Below are 25,364 nucleotides of genomic sequence, written 5' to 3'. Positions count from 1 at the left end.
CTTCCAAAAATAAAATGCAGATCTTTCAGAGGCTCGAAGTATTAGGGAACTATAATTATTTTGCACATGTTAGAAGATTCTACCAATTGTCCTCTTTTTGGGAAATTCATGACTTGGCTTATTGACAGCTTTTTTCCTTCACAGAACTGAGGAAGAGCATCAGCTCTCCCAGTTTAATCATGATCAAGAGGAAAAATTTAACTGAGGAAGTGGAAGTTGCAGGAACTCCAAGGGAAACAACCTATAGGAGAAGAACAGGCAGAGTTGGTGTATGTGTGTGTGTGTGTGGAATTAAGCACATCATCAGCATAGACTTGTCATGTTGCCACAAACAGTACAAGTCCAACCCCACTTGAATTCCTTTGACTGTTATCTGTCATCAATTTAGTATTGATCTTTAGTTGACGTATGGTCCTAATCCGTTGGGCATGACACCAATCATGGTGCAATTCTGGATTCTACAAGAGACTAAAGGTGAGTCAACTCCAATGCAAATTTCATATTTTTAAAAATGAATTTTAATACCTTTAAAGTAGTGATAACTATTACTGATATTTTCATTAACAAGCTAAATGATCATATGAATATATAGTCTCCTTGACACTTTATTCGAAGAATGCTCCAAGTGGAGGAAGTATTGATTGTGTTACTTCAAAGTTCATCTCTAGTACTGTACAGGGTAGCCCTTGATTTATGATTACAATCGTGCCCAACATTTCTGTTGTTAAGTGAAACGTTTGTTAAATGAGTTGTGCCCCATTATACAACCTTTCTTGCCACATTTGTTAAGGGAATCACTGCAGTTGTTAAGACAATAACACAGTTGTTAAGTGAATCTGGCTTCCCCATTGATTTGGCTTGTCAGAAGGTCGCAAAAGGGGATCATATGACCCCAGGACACTGCAACAGTCCTAAATACGAATCAATTGTCAAGCATCCAAATTTTGATCATGTGACCATAGTCATAAGTGGGAAAAAGATCATGAATCATTTTTTCAGTGCAGTTGTAACTTCGAGCAGTCACTAAAATAAGTTGAGGACGACCTGTACTCTTCTATATTTGTTTTAACGGTGGAGGAGGTTGATGAAATTACAATTATTATCCTTCATTACATTTATATAGCTGTTCATCTCACTTCCATGACTCTGGATGGCCCACAAAATACAAAAACACCCCCCAAATAATAGCAAACATAAAATAGTTTGCATTTAAATAGTTTTTAAAGAAGCAGCCTGTCTTGTTTATATTATTTTTAATAACATTGGAAGAGATGGACAAGCTGCTTTATAAGATGTGTACATGATGCAAAATTTGGTGGAAAATCTAATACCCCAGAACAAGGTATTTCAAACTGTTCCATAGTTCAAGGGGCACCTGGAACATGAGGGGCCTCTGGTAGCAACTCAAGGCAGGCGAAAAAAAATCACTCAAATACAACATTCCAAATCCTTCCAGTAATTAATATAGACCAGTGGTTCCCAACCTTTTTTTGGCCATGCCCCACCTAAGCATGTCTAAAATCCTGATGCCCCCACTGTGACGTATAATTCTTACTTTACTCAAAAGGTGAACTCTACTCATGTGGAGGACACTTAAAAGGCCATTAACTTGGTTTAAACAAGGTCCAAATTGCCCCCATTAAAAATCAAATTGTTCCCCTGTGGGGCCTGAGCCCCACATTGAGAACCACTGAAATAGACCAATAGGTTTTCCAAACAGTGATTAGTAGATGAATTTGGCAAAGCTGTACTCATGCTTTCTCACATTGATGATGATGGTTATAAATTGCGAGCTATCCCACGCCCCCCCTCCGCTCCCCGGCTCCTAGGTGAAGCTGAAAAGCACCCCCACCGGCTGCCGCCGATTCCGGGGGGCTTCAGCAAGCCCCCCTTCAGCAGGGGACCTCTCCAAGGCCCCCTGTGCTCCTTACGGAGCCAACCAGGGAGACAAGCGGCGGACAACACGTCCGTCACCAGCAGGAACCGGAAGCAAAAGTCCTTTTGTGTATGTATTTTTCAGCTTTGATCCGTAGCTACATTGTGGCAACTTAAAACACCCAAGAAATTCATTACTTGCTGTAGTTTAACAGAAAATAACTTCAACACATTTGGTTGATTAGTTATGTGAACAAAGACATTGTTAAGTACATTTTAATTTTAATCGACTTTAGATGTTTAAGCCTTTGTGGGGAAAAAAATAATTTGAAGAGTAGTATTATAATTGTTAACATCAAAACAAACAGATATTAACCAGTCATGGTTCAGAGTGATTTATGATCCAAATTATATGCCATGAGTAGTTTCCTAACTACAGCAAAATGTTCTTTTTATTTATATAGACATATTTAATTCTAGGAATAGCCACAGGAACCCAGAAGCCCAACTGCATGTTTAACAACCATGCATTAAAATCTGGTACTTTTGTCATGTTTTGATTGAGTTTGAGTTAGTCATTAAATAACCAGGTTGAGAGACACATGTTGTTTCAGACATAAGCCAGGTTTGTTACTTCCAGTAGCTCCACACAAAAATCACAAAGGTAACCAATTTCCTGCCATTACAAGGCACTGGATTCCTTTCACTTCCAACATTTCCAATTTGGCAATGGAAGATGATCCTTCTCAAAGAGATGGAGATGGTAAGGAATCCCTGGGTACTGCCACCACTGAGAGAGAGACTGATCTGCTACTCTGACAGGATGGCATGACTGCCTTTCATGATTGAGGCCATTGAGTGTGTTTCTATTTCTACTCCCCTGATTAAGGACTTCCCAAAATGCTTACTCTCTATGTTATTCACAACAGTCAGCCTTCTCAACGAATTCAATGCCTTTTAAGTTATTTTAGTGTATAGGTAAGGTTATTTTACAGGTTTTTTTCCAGATGCATTCCACATACATATACTGTAATATTGTGCAGGAAATGCTATGAAATTAAGAAAAGTCAAGGGTCTTTTATTATTTCTGTGTTGCTTCCAAGAAAACTTTGTGGGTGAGACCATGTAATCATCAGATATTAAACAGAATACAAGTGTGACTTTACATTTTACGACGTTTTGTGCCTGTAATACTACTGACTATTTACCCCTTATTTGTTTAAAACATTGTTTCATGCAAACCAGTGGTGGGTTTCAAATTTTTTTAGAACCTTCTGTAGGTGTGACCTGCTTTGTGGGAGTGGCTTGCCGGCAATGTGACCGGGTGGGAGTGGCTTGCTGGCCATGTGACCGGGTGGGAGTGGCTTGCCAGCTATGTGACTGGGTGGGTGTGGCCAACTTGTAAAATGTGGTGAAACTCACTTAACAACGCTCTTGCTTAGCAATCAAAATGTTGGTTCAGAAACTCTGGCATTTGAAGCACGCAAGTCTTAAAGCTGTCAAGTTACAAGGCCCTTGCACCCCTAACCCTTTAGAAAAAAAACCCCAGCGGTGTTCAAACTTGACAGCTTTAAGACTTGTGGACTTCAACTCCCAGAATTCCTCCTCTCGCTCTTCATCTTGATGATGTGCGGACGGGTGGGGGGAGGGAGCTGGTACCGGTTCTAAACGGCACTGTAGATATGAATGGAAGAACTACAGCTTTTGAATTGTGATTAAAAATAAGTGCTGATAAATGCAACCACCTATATATCTAGAAAATCAGCTAACCTATCTGGTTAGTAACGAATCTTTGTCAGAAGTTTCTAGGAGTATAGGCATCCAAGTATTTTTATATCACCATTAATGCTGTCTGCTCCAGCATCACCACTGCAGACAGCTCAAAAGGAGGAGACTATGGAATGGAGTAGGTTTTGAGCAATTAGTGTCCCTTTGTCAAATGTTTTGCTGAAATCAAAATATATTGTGTCCATAGCATTTCCCTCACTCTATCCAAGACAGGAAACAAGCTCTTGTCCCGTCCCCCCCGAGAAAATACAGTTTTGTCCTTGAGCCCAGTGCTTCAAGCTTCAAGATACATTATCATTATAATCTATAGGATTTTTAAAACTGTTTCATATCCTTATACAATAATTTCATAATATTGTAGTGAGAAAATTTTAAAAAAAATTCAAAGAATTAAATGTACGCTTTATATTGACACGCTTTCCTCGAGCTGTCAGTGGATATGACTCCTATACTTCTAGATGGGGTTTCAATTCATGAGATCTAGCACCCCAAATAAAGTTTATAGTCATTCATACATTTCTAGGTACAACAACAATTTTTATTGCAGAGTGGCCCTTCCATTCGGGTGGCATAGAGAGGAAACCATCTCCAACATCAGATACTGAGGGTAGCAGTGGGACTCCATCAGATATTCCTTCCAGAGCTTTTTGGCTATGGCCGTTTCTTGTAGGTTGCCATTTTCTGTGTGTCACAAGGCCCACCTGGTTTCCTCAACTGACCTGCTAGCTTCATATGCAGGGGGACACAAGAGAGGATGGGATATGAATTAGGAAAAAAACCCTTGCTTTCCCCTCAGGCCTGATATCACTATTCCGTTTCATTGATTCTCTTTCATGATCACCTATCATTTCTGGGTATTTGCAGACCAGACATATAGTGACAAGAGTTTTTGACTCATGTTTCTAAAGCAATGGCTTTAACACGAACATAAAGCCAGCTTCAGGAAGTCATAATTGAGCATAACAAATGGACTTCATGATACTTTTAACTGCCATTTTTACATCTTCATGTTTTCAACATGGCTGTGTTTTTATTCTTTGGAGTATTATATGAATCTTCATAGAAAAAGGAAAGCCCATAGAAAGAAATAATAAAAACTGGGGTTCTGAGGAAGAAAGGGATGAAATGGTGGGATGAAGGCGGCTTGCTGTGGAGGGCGTGAAGAAGATAAACTGCAAGACATCCAGTCAGAACTAAAGAAGCTTGTTGGATGAGAAGCAAAATGTTTTCAATAAAATCCAGTTGCTTCTTGAAAACGCACCATTGGGACAACCGGACCTGGATGATTGAGAATCTCCATAGACATAATCTGCAAGAGTAACCCAGCAGAATTTTCAGGCAACGCTGAGAGTAGGGCAGCTTTTTCACCCCCCACCCCCCATTCCTTTGTTATGCAGAAGACAAGGAGCAGGAGGAGGTCAACAACAGACACACCTGCTTTCTTCCAGAGAAGAACTTCTCCAGAGAATTCTATGGGCAGGAGGATGAAGGCCAAGAGAGGAAGAGCATCGTGCCATGAGAGGAGAGGAGCAACTTTCACCTATTGAGAGTAACCAGCCTCAGACCTGATACTTAAAAGAAAGTGCAAAACAAGTGATTCTGGGGAAAAGCAGAAAAGTAAGTAAGTGAAAGTAAGGAAAGGGATAGTAACCAAAGTCTAGAGTTAAGCTAAAAAACAAGAAATGAGTAAATATACCATAATATTAACAAGAACAGATAGGGAGAGTGAGAACGGGAAAGGTGAAGTGAAGAACTAGTGACTGGGTGGGAAAAGATGTATAAAACTACAGAGGGAGATTCCAGCTTAAAACCAAAATATTAAAAAAAAAAATTCCAAAAACATTGAGAGGGATAAGCTTAAAGGAGACACAAGCAAGAAACCATAGTCTTCAGCATGTAAACATACATATTTTGTATATAATTGCAATGCAGTAAGTCTATGGGAAGAGAGAAGAGAGATCAGGCCTTTGAGCACAGCAATATGGGTGGCCCAAGGCTGGATTCTCTCCCATTCTATTTAATGCCTACCAGGAGACATTGGTTGATGGTTTGGGGTACAATATCATCAATATTTAGATGATAGTTAGTTCTACCTCTCTACCTAAGACCAAATGGGAGAAATGGCAGAATCTAGATTTGAGGCTAATATGATTAGATCCGAACAAGATGGAGTGACTGTGAACTTTCTGTTAATTCGAAACCAACCAATTGTGAGACAATCCCAACAATAGTTCTTGATGGGATTGCGCTCCCCAAAGGGCATTTACCTGGGGTTTCTGCTGGACTCACAGCTTCTGCTCGTGCAGCAGGTGGACAGGAGTGCTTTGGCCCAGCTTTGCCTGGTGCACTAATGCCAGCAGTCCCTAGGACAAGTGGCCCTGGCAACAGTCAATCATGCCCTTATCACTCCTGAACAGAGGTGCTGTGAATGGGATTGCCGTGAAGACCACCCAGAAATTTTAGCTGTACACAAGCACAGCTGCCATATACTAACAGGATAATCCCAGGCTTGTCACATAATATAGGAGCTCTGTTACTTGCCAGTTTGTTTCTGGGCGCAGTTCAAGTGCTAGTAATAACTTATACAATCCTAAATGGCTTGGAACCTAGATATCCAGAAATCCTGTGGTTCCAGATACCTATTTATTTATTTTATTTTTATTTATTTGGTTTGTCAAACATGTATGAGATAACAGATCTAAGTATAAACATGGACATGAACACAGGAAATGGGTACAAATAAATGGGGACATTAGGACAGGGATGGTGGGCACCCTGGTGCGCTTATGCACACCCCTACAGACCTCTTAAGAAAGGGGTGAGGTCCATGCTAGACAGTTTAAGGTTAAAGTTTTGGGGGTTTGAGGATGTAACAACAGAGTCAGGTAGTGCATTCTAGGCATTGGCCACTTTGTTGCTGAAATCGTATTTTCTGCAATCGAGTTTGGAGCGGTTTAGTATTGTTTGCCTGTGTATTATTGCAGTTGAAGCTGAAGTAGTCATTGACAGGTAGGACATTGTAGCAAACAATTTTGTGTACTACACTTAGGTCAGACCTTAGTCAGTGTAGTTCTAGGTTGTCCAAGCCGAAAATTTCAAGCCTGGTGGCATAAGGTATTCTATTGTGGGCAGAGGAGTGGAGTACTCTTCTCAGGAAATACCTCTGGACTCGCTCGATTGTATTAATGTCCATATACAGTATGGATTCCAGGCAGACAAGCTATATTCAAGAATTGGTCAGGCAAAAGTTTTGTATGTCCTAGTTTGCAGTACAATGTTACCAGAGAAGAAGCTTCACAAAATTAGGTTAACAACTCTTCATGCCCTTTTTGCAATGCTGTTACAGTGAGCCCTGGGGCTTAGACATTTGAGATGAGTACTCCTAGGTCTTTGACTGAATGAGGGTCGTCTACGAGGTCCTATCTGCCCAGCTTGTATTTGGTTTTCTGATTTTTATTGCCAATGTGTAAGACAGAGCATTTATTGATTGAAATTTGGAGTTGCCAATTGTTTGACCATTCTGGCACATAGTCAAGATCGCTTTGTAGGACAGAAGTATTGTTGGTGGTGTTAAATAGTTTTACGTCATCAGTGAAGAGGACCAGCTGCTTATAATATTGCAAAGGTCATTTATGTAAAGCAGAAAGAGTGTGGGTCCTAAAGTGCTGCCTTGGGGGACACCACTTTAACTGGTGCAGGGTTTGATAGGGTGCTCCCTATTTTGACTACTTGTTGCCTGTTTGACAGGAATGCAACTATCCATGTGTGCAGGGATCCAGAAATGCCACAAGAGCTTAGTTTTAACAGTTTGTCGTGTACCACTGAATCAAAAACTTTGTCTATGTAAATTGCATCTATTGCTTTACCCTGGTCGAGTTGTGTAGTCCAAATGTTTTTCAGTGTAGGAATTTCAGATTTCAGGTAGATAGAAGATAGATAGAAGCTGCCTACCCAAGATATGCCAGTAGAGAAAGTATGTTAAGAGTGCCACCCTCACCCCCACCCCCCCTGCAAGGTATGGTGGAAAAAGGCTGAGACGTGAACAGTCACTGCTGGAGCTCCCCTCCCATCACACTGACTTCCCCCCAAATTAAGTTCATGGTTACTCTTTAGGAAGTTGTTTAAGACAGGAATTTTGGGGGTGAGTTTTCAAATAAGGACATATGCACCTGCATAATGGGGGGCATCAGTGAAAGTTGTGTGCTCATATTATTACTTTTGAATAGTTCTTTTTGTGTTTATTATTTTTAAGCTACTGTTTCATTTTGACTAAAGAAAAAGAACTTGGCAAATAGATACTTTTTTTTCCTGTGGAAAGAGAATAATATTAAAGAAATGGTCAAAAAGAATATGGAGGGCTATAAATCCCCCCCCCCAATCCGTAAAGAAGTGGGCAGTTGCATAATTGTTGCCTGCTGTCCAGGGTTATTTTCTATGAGATGGGCAGCTATATAAATGTGATAAATAAATAATAACAAGTCATCAGGAAAAGCACTTCCTTCTCCCCCAAGATTTGGATTTCCCCATCATGCCTTGAAAATCTGGCCTAGGGTCATGGTTTTGATGTCCATTTATGTTGTGTGTTATGTGCGGAAAAGGATTTTGTCCTATAAGTAACTATAGTACTTCTCTGATTTTGTGATGTTTCTTGCATTCATTCATTTGAAAGTTGTCTAGAATAATTCAGCAATCAGGCAGTCCAAAAATACATATTTTATGAATAATGATAAAAAGTTAACACATTGCACATATTTCAAAATGCTTTATGCTCTCCATTATAACTGAGCATAAATATGAGTTTGATCTACCAAAAGATGGTTGTGCAGTACTTCCTAAGACCTGGACTGTAAAAAACCTGGAAAGCAGCAGAGTTAAGAGTTTTTATATAATTTGCAATCTTGGAACGATTCACATTGGTGAGTTCAGAATTAACATAATAGTAGAATAACAGAGTTGGAAGGGACCTTGGAGGTCTTTTAATCCAAACGCTTGCTCAAGCAGGAGAGCCTATACTATTTGAGACAAATGGCTGTTCAGTCTCTTTTTAAAAGCTCTCGGTGACGGAACCCCCACAACTTCTGAAGGTGAGCCATTCCACTGGTTTACTGTTCTTACTGTCAAGAAATTTCTCCTTAGTTCTAGGTTGCTTTTCTCCTTGGTTAGTTTCCATCCATTGATTCTTCTCTTGCCTTCTGGTGCTTTGAAAAATAGGTTGACCTTGCCTCTTCTTCGTAGCAGCCACTTAAATATTGGAACACTGCTATCATGTCACCACAGTTCTTCTTTACACTAGGCTACACAATTCCTGCAACTGTTCTTGCTTAGGTTGGACTTTCTTGTTTTGTAGATTGAGTGGTTAGAGTTGCCTTCAGACCCTTTGCCTTTTTGTCCAGTAATTCATTTAGTCTACTTTTGGTACATGTGTAATTTGGGTCCTTCCTGGGCATAAACACATACATGGAACATATTGCGAGGCCTACGCTTGCTACTAGGTAGTACAAGTAATCCTCAATGTACTGTACAACAGTCCATTTAGTGACTATTCAAAGTTACAGCAGGACTGAAAAAAATGACATGATGGTTTTTCACACTTAAGACCTTTGCATCATCCCCTAGTTATGTGATCAAAATTCATACACCTGGCAATTTACTCATTTATTTATATTTATCATAGTTGCAGTTTCCCAGGGTCATGTGATCACCTTTTCCAAGCTTCTACCAATATAATATATATATATATTTCCCTAGAACTAAATAAAAATGCTAATTCTATGGCTTCTGATTAGCATAGGTGTTCAGTGACTGACATACCATACACAATGAGATTAGAAAGTACTGTGAATAGAGGCAGCAAGGAAGTTCTACTTATTTTTATACTCTTCGTAATGATTTATGAGGTTGCAGTTTCCTATTCCAATATGTTGAAAATATTTAAAGTTTTAATATAAACATAACTACTGTATTTCAACCATTTCCAATGCTTTTGCCTCAGAAGGAAATAGTTCTATCAGCAGTTGCTCCTGAAATTTTGTGCTGTTTGGAAATGAATGAATTGTCCATGAATCAGTATTTTCATATCTCTTTCTTGCACCACAGAGGTATGGGAATCCTATGGCAATGGGGCTTTTCCTGCTTCACTCTGGTGAAATACCAGTGGTTCTTGCCCCATTTAAGGTTCACAATCTGTTGCAGAGTGGCTACTCAAAGGCTGCTCAAATGAGCAAAAATGCAGGAAACTGAATCTGCATTTAATAATATTCCATTCAGTCAACAACCTATATGGGTTACCAGAATTTAGCTGTGACAATCCAGATGACCACAAAAAAGCAGCAAACAAAACTCTGACCCTGGCATCAGATTTTTTGCAACCCAGATTGGGAGCCCTACCTTATAATAGCTCTCTAAACAAACTTTCCCCTAAATAAAGAGAGAAACAGGAAACACAGAACTGAGAGCTCTCTTGTCTTTGGGCATCTTTGTCAGGCATCATCTTTTCTCATTCTTTGAAAGCCTTCATTTTCCTTTAGTATTCTTAGACTAATTCAGAAATCAAAAAACAAATAACTGCAGTATTAACAAGGAAAAACACTTTAGAAAAAAGCTACATATGTAATGGATGGATGGAAGGAAGGAAGGAAGAAAGGAAAGAAAGAAAGAGCGAACCTCCCCTACATATTCCTACGGTTACTTCCATCAGGCCAAATAACAAGTTAAAATATGTCATCAGCTTAGAAATATCATTTACTGCATATTGAGTTTTTAGTAGCTGCATTCAACCACATCTTTAAACTGGGTTTGTGAGAGAAATAATTATTTAGGTTCACATGAAATATTACATTATAAACCAATCAAATAGCTCTGGTTCGTGCAACATGCTAATCACAAAACCCTAATTAAGGTTCACAGAGGCCAAGCTTAACATGTGCTGTGGATGTGTCTGCTAGATTTTTATCTCACTTGATTAAATGTTGCATGAACACAATTATTTTATAAAATTAATTTCTAATTCAGAAAAGACTTGCATCTCTGAACTGAATGCAGTTTGCAGAAATGTATCCTGTCCTTCCAAATCTTAAGAAAGTAAGAAATGGTTTCTGCTGAATTGAACAATGTTTTGTCCCCACCTAATGAGGACGATCCATGAATGAAAAACAAAACAAAAACAAAAACAATTTTTATACTCCATTGACAATGTATCAGAACTACAGAATAAAATGGAAGGATGGAAAATATAGAAAAAACGCTTTCCTTTTCTGATGCACACAAATTTACTAAACCCCCCCCCCCCCCAAATGCAATTCTAGATGCTTTCAAAAGGACAGGACTTAGAGCTACCAGTTTTATGCAGCTATTCCAACTTTTCCCTTTTAGAGATTTTATGGTATGGAAAAGAAGTTAAGAGTGGATTACATGTTGAAATTCTCTTTACATTTGCATATATATTACCTAGATGCAGCCTGACAATATAAATTTACCAGATTGTCCATTCCTGTACCTGCTTGTACCTACCACAGAATTATTGGAGAAGGCATCAGGGTTGTTTTCATATATGAATTTCTCTACTCTCAGCTGCCGAAGTTTAAACATCTTGGATCCCCTGTTGGTAAGGAGAGAGAGTTCTTCTAACATCACATCCCTGGGAATGCTGATCTTCTTCCCGAGGTTCAGCTTGGACCCTTCTTGCGGCATGACTGAAGGAATACAAGAATAAGCCTATTATAGAAGCAGCAAAACTTAACCTGTGTTGCAATTCCTCAGCCAAGGCCAACAGAACAACTCAACAACCTCTATTTACTTACTAAAATTTGCTTTCCTTAACAGAATACACTCCATAAGGAGTTAAATGTCCGAGGATGGAATTGCAAGAGAAAACCATGTACTCCCTTTCCCTTCCTTTGTTGAATATTTCTCTCTGAGTATCTTCATCTGGCTTTTTCTGGGTCTGACATTATTGCTAGATCTTCAGGCCTACCTAGATTGCCATCTACAACTTAACCCAAAGGTAGCTTCGATTAATTATGTCCTGATCATGGCAAATGCAGATTATCTGCCTCTCTGAATTGCTAGTCATTTGTACCATTCTGATTCAAGTTGAATTTGTCCTCCCAGGTTGCATCAGTGATAATATCTTCAACTTAAGTATGTTCTAAGGCAGGTGTCTACGGCAGTGTCACATGATGTATCGGGACTTTTCCCTCCTTTACTAAACTGGGCGTGGGCATGGCCAGTGCTTGACGCATCCGACCCATGGGCCATGAGTTTGACAGTCCTGTTCTAAGGGACCAATGTGGGCCAGATGCTTTGGCTGCCTCAAAAGCACCTGGAACACTCTCTTATTTGATGGAATCCATGATTAATTAAAACCAATAATATAAATAAAACCTAAATATACATCTATCAAAATCTTAAGAATGTTTTTATGGAAATTCCTGGGATATTCCAAACATGGACTTAAGAACTGAAATCTCCAATAATGCCCTTTAAATCTTTTAAAATCTTTAAAAATGTTTATAAACGTTATCAATAGATTTGACGTTAAAGTGAATTTGTTAAAAACTTGGTATAAAAAATATATTTGACCCCCAAAGAATGTATTTGAAAGACATCAAGTTTTTGTGCTAAAGAGGTTAAAAAAATGAGAGTTCATTGAGCTATATGATGTGACCATCTGATATCTTTTGGGAATTGTGTTAATGTATACTGTGTAAATAGATTTATGGGATAATCTTTCAATGTTAAAGATGTTAATGTGATATTGAATTATATACAAAAGCTTCGGGGTCTGACTGTTTATCAGCAGTTATGGTTTTATTGAACCTGGGAAATGAGGTGGGCAGTAAAAATAAATACTGTATATTGAAAAATTGGAAAAATAATATTATTCTAGATATTAAGAAATTATTTTGGGAAATGGGTGATCCTCACATTTTCCTGTTGTTCTCAGTACACTAGTTTAACATCATGGTTTGAAAACCACTGTACCCATATTGCTTATTAAAGGCAAACAAAAGATCAATAAAACTAATTTCAATAAGAATTTTTCAGAACTGATGTTTGAAACACCCTTGCAAATGAGGCTACTGAGGTTTTTTAGTAGCTTTTTGTGTGAATTTTACCGTAGTCCAAATAAAGATGGGCAAATGCATACTAGAAATTTTAATATATGACAATTCCAACTTTCAGGGATATAAATTTCTCTCTTGAGCTCAATATTTTCTGTCCAAGGTTTCATTTAACTTCTGCCTCAATGTCTGATGGCTTTGCTGTAATCTTCCCTTTCTCCTCCTCCATCTCTGATTCTTATTACTGATCACTATATCATATTTCTAACTTTCCCTGAAAAACCAGGCCAACCTGATTGACCTCACTGAACCCTAGTGGGATGAGGGGATATGTGAACATCTCCCTAATATGCCAAGTTATTAGGAATAACACATAGTTTAAGGAGTTGAGAGTGCTTAAGAATTGCATCTCTGATTTGTTATCCTGTTCAGCACTCTGCCTGGGACATCAACTCCTAATTAAGTTAATCAAATGGTTTAAAATAGTAAATTGAAAACTCCTGAAATTGGTAACTGAGAGATTTCACAACTGAGACTGCCTTGTTTTAACCTACCTGAAGATGGGAAAATCTATAAACTCCTGAATTCTCTGGGGCACATTCTTTCAGCTTCAACTGCTGGTCCTACATAAGTCTGAATTTTAATTATTATGATTGAAAATTATGGACATCTACAACATTTCTTCTCTGTGTCATCAACTAAATATAGTTTTGCTGACTCCTTAGCTTTCTATAGAGCTGAATGAAATATAACAATTGACTTGATGACATAAAAGCAGGTGACATAATATTAATAATGAAAATGCCTGAACTGATTTTCAGTGATGTTAATGGAAAACTGCTTCCTGTGTTAAGTCAGTGTGATGTGCAACTTTTCAAGCAGCACACAGCCTATGCAGTCCAAGTCTGCACAATCAGATAGCAGGTCTTATAAAGCATTCTTTTCAGTTTATTTTATAGAATTGTTCCTACCTATGATAGCTGAACCACACATATTTTTAAGAATCTGACACATATTTTTCAATTCTTCAAAACTGAAGAAATGAACATTTCACTTAGAGCCTGCGGGATCCTGTATAAATCTGAAATGAAATTATTGGGGTGGGAGATCTAGATGTATAAAATATGTTCCCCTACAAATCCCAGTGGCAGATCCCTGATGGGTTTAAGGTAAGGTCTTGATTCAATGGTTCTTTGAAAGAGGAAACAATTCCTGCTGATCTTAAGTGTGTGATGTGAATGAATCAAATCTTGAGATTATCATCAAGAGCAAGTGTCTAATCTAACATTTTAGCAAGATACTGGGGTAGATGATTGCCTCTCCAATCCACATATTGTTAAGGGAATTTTTACTTTTATATTCATGAGAAATACCTGTATTTTCCTTTGGATTTCAACCTCTGGGGCAATTTGTTGGAAACCAATTTGTTGGAAGCTATCACCATAATGTTACCATAATTTCCTTCTCCATCTCTTTGACTTATCAAAAACTGTAGTTCTACGTAATATGTCAAAGTGTTTTCTCTGGAAGAATAACCTCTGTTTTTTTAAATAATTTTCTGGATACTAGGGAAGAACTATTGGAAAAGGAATGTGTGCTCATGGGGTATCTCTTACCTTCTTGGGTTAATTCTAAAATGAGTTTAGTAGGTTTTCTCTTCTTTTTGGGAGCTGGGGTTCCTGCAAGAGGCATGCTGTTCGAGGTTTTTTCTGTGTGAGAATGGAATAGTGGAATGAATCTGATTCTTGAAAGATGCAGAATGCAGAACTAATGCTGTTTCAGGATGGAACAATTTTAAATTCCACATATCTATAGAAAAGGTGACAGCCATCTTTATGTCCCCAAACAAAAGGACATAAAAGTGCATACAAAACTCCTCAGGCAAACCCATCACCAAAATTGCTCAGCATACCAAAGAGCAAAATCATTCTTCCCTGATCAGAATCAGTTTGGAATATTGTATGCAATTCTGGGCATTCAAATTCAATATGATGACAAATTGGAGCAGTTTCAGAAAAGGGCCATCAGCACGATGAGTGGTTTTTAATCCCAACTCTTCAGGCTGCCAAACGAAAGGGAGAGTTTTCCTTCAATTGAGATTTTTAAATTCAGACTGGATGGACATCTGTCAGTGAGGAAGCTGTTAAATTACATGACTTCAAAGGACCCTTCCAGGATTATGATTGTACTAGATCCGTGATGGCGAACCTATGGCACGCGTGCCAAAGGTGGCACGCAGAGCCCTCTCTGTGGACATGCATGCCATCACCAGCTCTTCTTCTGGTTCAAAAAACAGGACATCTTGGGGGCCTTTTTCAGACCTTAAAATGGCCCAAATGAGGCCTGAAAAAGTCCGGAAATGGCCCCAAACCGGCCTGAAAACAGCCCAAAAAACAGTCTGAAAATGGCCCAAAATAGCCTGGAAAATGGCCAAAAAACAGGCATGAGTGCACTGGCCAGCTGGTCTTTGGGTTTCCGGCACTCTCGCACACGCACATGGACATGCATGGATGTGTGTTCTGGTTTGGGCACTCAGTGCCCAAAAGGTTTGCCATCTCCACACTAGATGATTTAAAGGTAATGTACTTATTGCAAGAGCTTCCTGTGTTGGCAGAATTAACTAGTCCCAAATCTAACATTGGGATTGTGTCACTCAGCTCCTGAATAACAGAGTTGGAAGGAAATCTTGGTTTGAATAGAACCTGGGATTGAATCAGTTTGGAGTTTGGTAACGTTTTCCTGCCTTTATTACTGTCATTTCAAATTAAGGTTGGATTGAATATTCTCACATTAGTCTAGTTCGCAGATTATTTCCTGTAACCTTAATTATGAAATTAAATTGCCATTCTGCAAATTTATTTTCTCTCTTTTATCTATTATTGTATTATTGTAATGAAATTATACTGTGACGTTGTTGTATCAATGTTTATCTTTCTGCTAGTTAGCCTGTTATAATAAATTTGTATCCTTCCTTAATTGATTTATCATATACATTTAATCAAAATTTTCTATAAAGCTATAGCAAAGTTTTTATCACACTATGATACACCAAAGAATAACTACGAAGAGTCTACTGCTTATGCTCAAAGGTCAAAAGTACTCTGCTTCTCAGTATAAGTTGCTTTGATAGGAATGTGGGAGATTTTTTTACAGGCATATATTTCTTTTGGGCTTCTTAGTGGCATCTTTGGCTATTATTGAGTGAGATTGTTGTATTAGATAAGACTTTCTCTGACCCATGAGGGTTTTATCATAAAAAATCATTAAAAACCAAATCTTGATAGTGATTGTGGTTGCTCCTGAGTGAAATAATAGTACACACTCTGTTGCCCTTTCTTTCCATGGAGAATGTTCAGATGCCCAATGCATCTTCATTATATGAGGCAAAACTTTCTAAAAGTGTTGTTTGTTAGAAGAAAAAAGTGCAATGTATCACCACAATCATTTGCAGTGAAAGGACTAGGAAGTACTTAATCAAGCTCCCAATTCCAACTCCTATATAGTACTTAGCATAATGAATTTAGCCCAGTTTTCATAATGAAAACTGTAATGTAGCAAAACAGAATGAATGAACTGAAAGTCATATTTGCTTCCTGGACCATAGTTTCCTGTAACCTTCTATGACATTGAAGTGTACTAGCAATAGCATTTAGGTTTATTTACTGCCCCACTGCATTTTACTGCAATCTCTAGGTGGTTTACAGTATCAGCTTTTTGCCCCCAACAGTCTGGGTCCTCATTTTACTGACCTCAGAAGAATGGAAGGCTGAGTCAACCTTGAATCCCTCAGGATAGAACTCCAGACTATGGGAAATGTTTAGCCTGTAATACTACACTTCAGCTACTGCACTACCAGGGCTCTTCTACTACTGGTACTATATAAAAACATAAGCTCAAGGCATTTTAACTTGCCAATAGGAAAAGCAGTGAGGAATGGTAGTTGTCATTTACTGTCCCAAAAAGTATGATGTAGTAATTTAAGTAATCCAAGTATTATTAAAGGTATTTGTGATAGAATTGATAGGTGAGCTAGTCACAGTCCAGACTAGATTTCAAACACATAAAATTCTACATGGACAAGTAACATTTAGTAGGTAGAACAGAAAGTCATCATACTCAGGCAAAGATTAGAATTTCTAGTCTGTCAGGACACACCGGTAAAAGGTAGAAGGATAAGCTGCCATAGAAGTAGTTCTATTGCTGTTCTGCAAAACCTGATCTATTGGAAATAAGATCTTGCTCATTTAGATTCTCCAAGTGGTCTTCCAGGGCAGAAAGAAGATAAGGTCCAGTATTTGAACTGTCCTGTCTCACCTACAGATTAGAGAGGACCTAGCAGGTCACGGGGAGCTCAGGTTTATCAAAATATGCAGGATTCCAGAAAATGGTAGACATGCCTATCCAATCTCCAAACTGTGAGGAGACAACCTTGCTTGGATTTCTAGTGCAGTCTTTTTCCAGGGCTCCTCTCCAGCTTTGTTATTAAGATCAAGGTACCTAGAATTAGATGGCCCTGCTTACATTACCATAATGATCTGCTGCAGTGCAGGGACATCTACCAGGGCTTAAGAGTGTGAAAATGGCTGGCATAATTGGGTAATCAGATCCTGGCCACTTTTTATGCAATGGTCCTCACTAGGAGTGGAGATTTGATAGCTGGGTTGCACCATTACCATTACCACACTGTTAATTCTTCCACAGATAACTCTGCTGCAGTGCTAACCTGTCTGAACTTTTTATCTTCTCTTCTGTTTGATCCCCATTGGAACTGTGAATATCTATAGATTCCTAAATGTTCTTCCTGGGTTAGAAACAATTGAGCTCATGATAGATAGATAGATAGATAGATAGATAGATAGATAGATAGATAGATAGATAGATAGATAGATAGATAGATGATAGACAGACAGACAGACAGATTTTGTGTGGTGTGGCATTGCAGCTATGTTGCATTGTCTCCATATGTCTTACATTTACGTATTTGAAGGCTATGGGACTTTTGCTGGGGGGGGAGGGGCAGGCTCTGAGTTTTCCTGAGATATAATGGCCAAAACACAATGTAGAACTGGAACATCCTGGCAACAAATCTAGCTAGATTACTTGGTGGAACCACTGCAGAACATAGGTAGCTTTCAGTTCTCTAAATTTTTGATGCTGGAAGGGGTGGAAGTATTGTGTATTGGCGTGGAAATTTGTGTATCTGTGTGGATTTTGTTGTATGCTGTTTATCATGATTAGTTGTTAGCAGGATGTCATTTTCTCAAGGGTGTGGCCCTACTTCCAGTGAGGCCTTACTTCCAAAGCAGTGCCACTGATACAGTAACTGGCACAAGTAAGTAAACTTACCTGGAGATCTTTTGACCCTTTTTCAAGAGTTTGTTGATCAAGGATGTTGTTACAAGTTTGTTTAGCGGAAATGCACCTGTAGAAAGAATAATAAATATATAAGGGTACAGGAAAAGTTCCCTAAAATGACACTATGGCATTGGATAGAATTTATTCTGCCACCCAAACTGTACTTTGTCCTCTTTTGCTCTGGTCATTTCTTACCTTGAGTGTTCAGTTTGGGTACTATGTGTAAAGAAAAGAAAATACACAAGTGAATGGCATGAAGAGAAAGATGTTCAGGAAATGGCAGATATAAAGTGAGATTGAGGGAAGTGAGTTTGTTCAGACTCAAGCAGAGAAAATGATCATGGAAATGTGATATGTAGTATATTATACAACACTTCCACAACTCTTCAAATATTTGAAGAAGACAGCCCTGACGTATTCTCCACCAACTGAAAGTCCACTATGGAACATTATATAGAATCTCTTATCCTACCCCTTTCTTCATTTTCATAATAGGAATGGAGAGGAAGGGAAAAGAGTGTTTCAAAATTATGACCAGCTTGGAAGAAGCAGTCAAGGCCAACTGGATGTTAACTGAAGCATGCATGCAGCATTGCCAGCTGAGCCACCATCTTATTGACTTTCCTGCCAATCCTCATGGGAATACATTTAGAATTAAGAATCTGTGGCTTCTTTGCTTAATATCTATGTTTGGTCGGTTTTGAGACATCCCATGAGGATTTTTTATTTAAGGATCCATAAAGATCTAAGTTCCTACTAGGTATTATGCCTCATTGGTTTACCCCAAGAACTTTTCTCAGTAGCTGCCTATTTGCCAACCTCTTAGCCCAAACTGTGGATGAGACTTTTACCTTGATTAAACATGATATGCTGCCATCAGCACAATTAAGTTGAGGAGCCACAAAGAACATACCTCTCTTCTGACCTTTTTACTTATCTTGGCATAAGGATGTATACATTTATCTAAGTATGGCAGAAGCCTAAAAGGCAAAGATTCTGTTCTCTTTCTGCTTGCAGATAAAGCAATAACCACTAGAACCAGTGCACTCCATGCAGTCAAAATTATTTAGACTACCATGGTATACTATTGTACTTAAGTCTTTGAGTTTTTATGCAATAGCTAGCATAAATATTCCAGTATGCTTTTGGCTAATAGCCACCTTGAGTTTGGTAGTTTTCTGACTGAATTTCTATACTTGCTCTTAATTATTTGTGCTATTCAAACTGGTAAACTTTTCTGGGAATCTCTTCTACTTAAAGTAGTTCAGTTTGATTGCAGTTAATGAATAGCGGGCTTCTCCAGTAACTAAAAAAGTGGTGTTGCTTTTGGCCTCTGAAATGAGAAGATCTCCTGGAAATACCATTCCAGGACAGAGAATAATAATTTAAATTATATGAAGGCAGGTTTCAACTGAAAGTTAGAAAAACAGTTGGACTTTTACCCAAAGAGTAGGTTCTCTTGTATGTGGGGTTTCAAGCAAGAGACTGGACATCCCTTGATCTGGGATGCTTTTGTTGGATTTCTGAGCCACAAGCAAGACATTGAGCTTGGTATCCAAAATGGTGGGAGTAGCTTTGTGCAACAAAAATATGTGTGCCAAGAAAAACAGAAATAATACAGCAATTTACAAAATGGTTTCTGGAGACTTGTACACACCAAAGAAGGAATATTTATTAGTGAGTTAAAGAAAGGCCTTGTAGACTATTAGACTACATGGAGCCGGGCATGTACAAAGGAAGGATTGTGTAAACAACAAGAAGTCGCTAGAAATGATGACATCCCTACAATTTAATCCAGTATTTTCAAATTTAGCAACTTTAAGATGTGTAGACCAACCCCAGAAATCCCCCAGTTAACAATGCTGGCTGGGAGATTCTGGGATTTGAAGTCCACACATCTCAAAGTTGCCAAGTTTGAAAGACAATGATCTAACCAATTAGAGGAATGTTAGGTAGTTTCCAAGAAAGGGAGATAAAGAATGAAATGAAAACCCACACCTCCTTTCCAGAGAGTCCCGAAAATTCAAAATAAAAACTGCAACATATGGTTGAAGGTTCATCCCTGCATCATGTGTCCTAGTGATTGACCCAAAGTCAGAAGACTAGAAAAACAGATTTGTAAGGGACCTTGACAGTCTTCTAGGCCAACCCCCTGCTCAAGCAGGAAACTCTATACCAGGAGTGTCAAACTGAATTTCTTCAAGGGCCGGATCAGCATTGTAGTTCTCCTATGTGGGGTGGCCGGGAGGTGGGGAGATGGGACAGACGTCTCCTGCAGCACTTTGCCAACCAAAACGGGGTGTGGAAGGCCATCCAGCCCAAAAATGGGGCACAGTGGGCGCACACTCCATTTTGGCTGCCAGAGGCACCATGGGCCAGTCCTTTGCTATTTCCAGGCTAGATCTGCATGCCACATTTAAGCACTCCGCGGGCCAGATCCGGCCCAGGGGCTTTAAGTTTGACACCCCTGCTTTATACCATTTCAGACAAATAGATGTCCAATCTCTTCTTAAAGTGTTGGAGCATCCATAACTTCTGGAGGCAAATCATTCCACTGATTAATTGTTCTAATTCTCAGGAAATTTCTCCTTAGTTCTAGGTTGGTTCTCTTCTTCATTAGTTTCCGTCCATTGCCTTTTGTTCTGCCTTCAGATGTTTTGGGGAATAGGTTGACCTCCTTTTCTTTGTGTCAGCCCCATAGCTATTGGAAGACTGCTATCATGCCATCCCTAGACCGTCTTTTCATTAAACTAGACATACCCAATTCCTGCAACTGTTCTTCATATGTTTTAGCCTCCAATTCCCTAATTATTTTTGTTGCTCTTCTCTGCACTCTTTCTAGAGTCTCCACATCTTTTTTATATCATGGTGACCTAAACAGGATTCAATATTCAAGTGTGGTCTTACATTATAAAGTGGTATTAACATTTAACGTGATCTTGTTTCTATCACTCTATTAATACAGCCTAAGCCTACTCTGCCTCATTTGACTTCCTCTATTGTTCTAAGTGGCTAATAGGATAAAAATGCTTGTCATGTGTGAATCTTCAACAGAAAAGGTTCCTGGCAGCCTTCAGATTCTAATATCTGGGGAGTGATTGCTTAGCTGAAGAGACAGTTTATTAGTGCTTCAGAACTCCATAATAGAAATACATGGAGGATATATTATTTTTTATGTTTTAATATTAATATGTAATATTTAAAGAAAAAGAAAAAAGAAAACAATTTAGTAAGAACACAGGAAGCAAAATAGAAAAACCATCTGATACACATGTCTTTTTAATGCATTTTATTTTAAAGGGCTTGGGTAGAATGCCATCTCTGGGATTTATGTGCCAATTCTCTTGAGTTTTGTGCATGTACATGAGAAAGACCATTTAAGCAATTTAATAAGAAAAAAATAGAAATGAAGCCTATGCTAGACGTTTGACATATTCAAAAGGCCTCCACCTAGGCTGCAAAAATCTGATGCATTTGGGAGAATGTACAGTATGCATTCAGCAGTGAAATTTTAATATACCAATTTAATACACAAAATCACAGTTGTTTCATTTTTTCAGAAATTCTTGCTGCCTTACAATCACAGCCTTAACATTTCATGAATTGAACTTCATTAAATTCATGGTTCTTATATTTATTGTTTGCATATTATGTCCAGTGGCTCAAGACTATATCAGGTTGAGCTATTTTATTTCCATTACATTTTCATTAAATTCATTGAGCCAGTTTGGTCTAGTGGTTAAGGCCTCAGGTTAAAAACTAGGAGTGGGTGAGTTCTAGTCCTGCCTTAGGCATAGGAGCTGGCTGGGTGACCTTGGCACATCCAATCCCTCTCTCTTAGCCCAACTCATTTCACAGGGTGGTTGTTATGGGGAAAATAGAAGGAGAAAGGAGTAATGTGCCTTATTATTATAAAAACAATATATGCAGGGAAATAAATAAATGGAATAACTGTGGCATAGAGGCTATCCCAATTTGCTTTATTACTAAGAAGGGGTTTTAATGTCCCTCAGTCTAAATTATATCTGAGACTATAGGTTTGTTTACGTTTTCAAGCAACTGCTTAACAATGAACAATGAAGAAGTCTTTTGTAGTGGGGCTTTCGATAGCTATTTATATTTTCAACCATTTTATTTCAGTTTTCTCTGCAGTAGTTCTTTTTCCATCATTATTTCACTAATAATTTTGCCTTCTATAAAATATAGTACTAACATTTATTTTGACCTTCATAGAATGTATTATTGTTACATATGTTTTTTAAACAAAAAACAACAGCCCTTGTTTTTCATCCATAAACATTGACAGCCATATCTCTGCCTGCTTGTCTTTTCAATGTAGGGCCATATGATATTTTAGAAAAAGTTAAACATGGAGATCCCAACTTCTCTTTCTTACCTAACCAATTATATTTAGCATCCAAACCATCTCTCTGACATTTCTCTATGTCATCAGCATCTACACTTTTAAAGGCATATTGGCTCTGGTCCCTATATGGCTATCTAGATATATGAAGGCACTTTCATTGGAGATTCAAAAAAAATACTATGAAATCTGATAGTAGCAACCTGAACATTCATTATATTTCTTCCATAATCTCACCACTATATAATAGTGTGTCCTATTATCCAATGCCTTTTTGTGGCTAAACATGCAGTAATTTATCTATCGGATGATAGTTAAATAATCACAGATAAAGATATATGTTTTTACTAGACAGAAATTATGAAATATTATAATAAATGAAGAGATGCAATTTGTTGAACATTTATATCTTCAATATGGTCTTGAACCTTTCAAAGATTCCTTCTTTTTCCTTCTCAAAAAAAAGATTGCAAGAAGTTAAAAAAAAAATCTTAATTTTTCATGGACAGATTATTTACATCAGAAGGTTAAATACTAGCATGGAAAAATTGAATGACAAAATCCTTAGAAATAAGAATATCCATATTTCTTATCCATCCAATTGCCTTGGAACAGAGGAAATGGCTAGCTCTTTTTTCCATATCCTGGAAGAATTGTTCATGCTTGAAAAAAGGAATTAACGAATCAATTTTATTTGTTTTGATTTGCTAACTCAAATTAATTCTGAATCTGTGAGTGTGTTTAAAAATGAAACGAACATTGAAGCTTCCAATTTTATAACAAGAATTGTGCATAAGAGATTGGGCGTTTGGACACTAAAATTTGAGTCGTAGTGAAATAAAGAGGACTTCTGTGACCGATGGTATAATTATAGAGTTCAGACATCCATTGAGCTGATTCCTCCTTCTATTTAAAGTAGAAGGAAAAACTGGCTATCTGAACACCTAAATTCCGTTGATTCAGCCATCTCTTCTCCAGAATCCAAACAGAATTCCAGGCATAAACAGAGAGGATTTATGAAGGGTACCCCTTTTGAAATATCCCTCCCTCCCTCCCTCTTAAAAGTTCACACAATAATTCCTGATTCCCATTCCTCCATTCTGGTCAGAGTATTGTGCTCTGCTCACAGTTAATCTATTTAAATAGTATTTATTTATTTTTTATATGAGGTGTGAAGGGTGACCTTTGTGATGGACACCTTACTCAATGCATAGGAGGCCTCTGTTCTTCAGCAAAATTACTTCTGGGTGGAGTTTAATTACCAATTTAGATTTGTTTTCCATTAGAAGTGTTGACTCTGTGTCATCTTTTTGGCGTGCCAACCTGTCTCATGCAGTTACAAAATTGGGGGCAGCAGTAGAGAGAATAAAACTGGGACATTTTCTTTTTGCATTGACAAGGGAGCAGTCATTCTGGCTGATCACATGGGGAATGGCAGGGAATTTCTGCTCTATTCGTGAAATAATTTAGCAAGCAGGACAGCCTGGGAGGAGGAAATATTGAAATACATCCAAGAAGAAGATCCAATCTCCTTTGACATTCACCAAGGCCAAGAAAGTGACAGGGAAAGCTGGGCTGCCATCCAAAATGCTCCAAACAGCTAATTCAGAATGCTAAAGCTTCTAAGGGCAGTCAGTGAAAATGTTGAATGGATCACTTCAACCATAAAGGGATTTCAGTGGATTCTTATAGCATTCAGGAATTCTAAGCGAGTATTTTTCCTATGGTCTTTTTTTCCTAATAGAAGAAAGGACTCCTTCTGGATTTGGTTGACAGAGGTCACTCCAAAGTAAGCCAACATCTAGTGCTCAGAGAGAGGAAAGAGGATTTCAGCAGAAGTCAGTCGATACAAGTGCTTCTGTTGGCACACTGGCTTTTATCCCAACGCTTTTTCTTGTTAATCCTCAATCCTCAAAAGGCAACTGGTGGCAAATAATGCCAATTTTAGGCATTTTATTCTTTTGTCTCTAATTATCTTTACTGGCTTATAACCACAGAGAGGACTCACCTTAGGCACACATCCACAGGCCGCTCGGTAGAGCCTCCGGTAAGAAGAGCAGGGATTGGCGTCTCCGGGCTCCCTTGTTTGGCGAATTCTGCAGAGGGCTTGGTAACCGGTGACCCTCCTGGGCCCACACACCCTGCTCCTGGTCTGCACAGCACAAAGTGCTGATGGGGAGTGCTTTACATTTGACTCTTGGAGACTTTGCTCACACAGGCATCCTGGAGTTATTAATAGTTAATGGGAACTCAGAGTCCAAGGATCTCAGATAGCATTAGCAGGGGCAAAGCTGGGAAGGGGAAAAGGATACTTCTGCATCCCTCAATAAGCAGCTCCGGGACCCCATCTGAACATCCTTCTCTTTCCACGGACAGCATTATTTACATTTTTACAAATATGATGTGTATGCCATGTGGTTCCACTGAATCCCATAAACCCATCAATGGTAGCAGGGCAAGTGGTGCTCCAGGGCTTCACACTATGCAGATTAATAGACAAGGGGTGTAGGGGGTGGGAAGATTCAGGCAGGTCCATCAGGATGACTCCACCTGCACCAAATGATGTCAGATGGTTATCTGTTGCTTTTTTCCCTATTCTTCAGTTTTAGAAAGAAAGCATGCTGTTTTCCAGTTTGCAGGCTTATCAACAGAAGAATTAAATACAATATTTAACTATAAAAGCCATTTATAAACTGCCTACGTAAAAAGGTTTTCTGATGTGAAGGAAGCTATTAAGCGATGAAAGGAACTTTTCCTGAGAAAAGGAAAGGTTGAGATGGGAAAAAAATGTACAGAAGGAATACAAGAAACAGCAATATAACCTCCCCCCCCCCTCAAAATCATAAATATGAAAGACCAGACAGAGTGGAAAGGTCACACAGTGGCTACATAGAAAATATTTTATTTTGAGGACTCCTACA

At 38.5% G+C, this 25,364-nt stretch overlaps 1 protein-coding gene across 2 annotated transcripts in view; it reads right to left on the bottom strand.

Annotated features, from left to right (window-relative positions):
- Positions 1-24,633, bottom strand: part of MYOZ1 (myozenin 1) — a 35,273-nt gene extending 10,640 nt beyond the window's left edge. The window contains exons 1-4 of one of the 2 annotated variants that reach the window (XM_081956537.1): positions 24,452-24,633; positions 18,072-18,147; positions 14,342-14,434; positions 11,173-11,354 (exon numbers count right to left, since the gene is read on the bottom strand). In XM_081956537.1, coding sequence (XP_081812663.1) covers positions 11,173-11,354; positions 14,342-14,417 — 258 coding nt within the window. In that variant the 5' untranslated portion in view covers positions 14,418-14,434; positions 18,072-18,147; positions 24,452-24,633. The remainder of the gene's footprint in view (positions 1-11,172; positions 11,355-14,341; positions 14,435-18,071; positions 18,148-24,451) is intronic. The other variant, XM_081956538.1, reaches the window with a different exon arrangement.
- Between the last annotated feature and the right edge of the window lie 731 nt (positions 24,634-25,364).

The sequence above is a fragment of the Natrix helvetica genome, assembly GCF_964273705.1.
Source record: "Natrix helvetica genome assembly, chromosome: 5".
Taxonomy (NCBI): domain Eukaryota; kingdom Metazoa; phylum Chordata; class Lepidosauria; order Squamata; family Natricidae; genus Natrix; species Natrix helvetica.
This window is presented reverse-complemented; position numbering and strand designations above follow the sequence as displayed.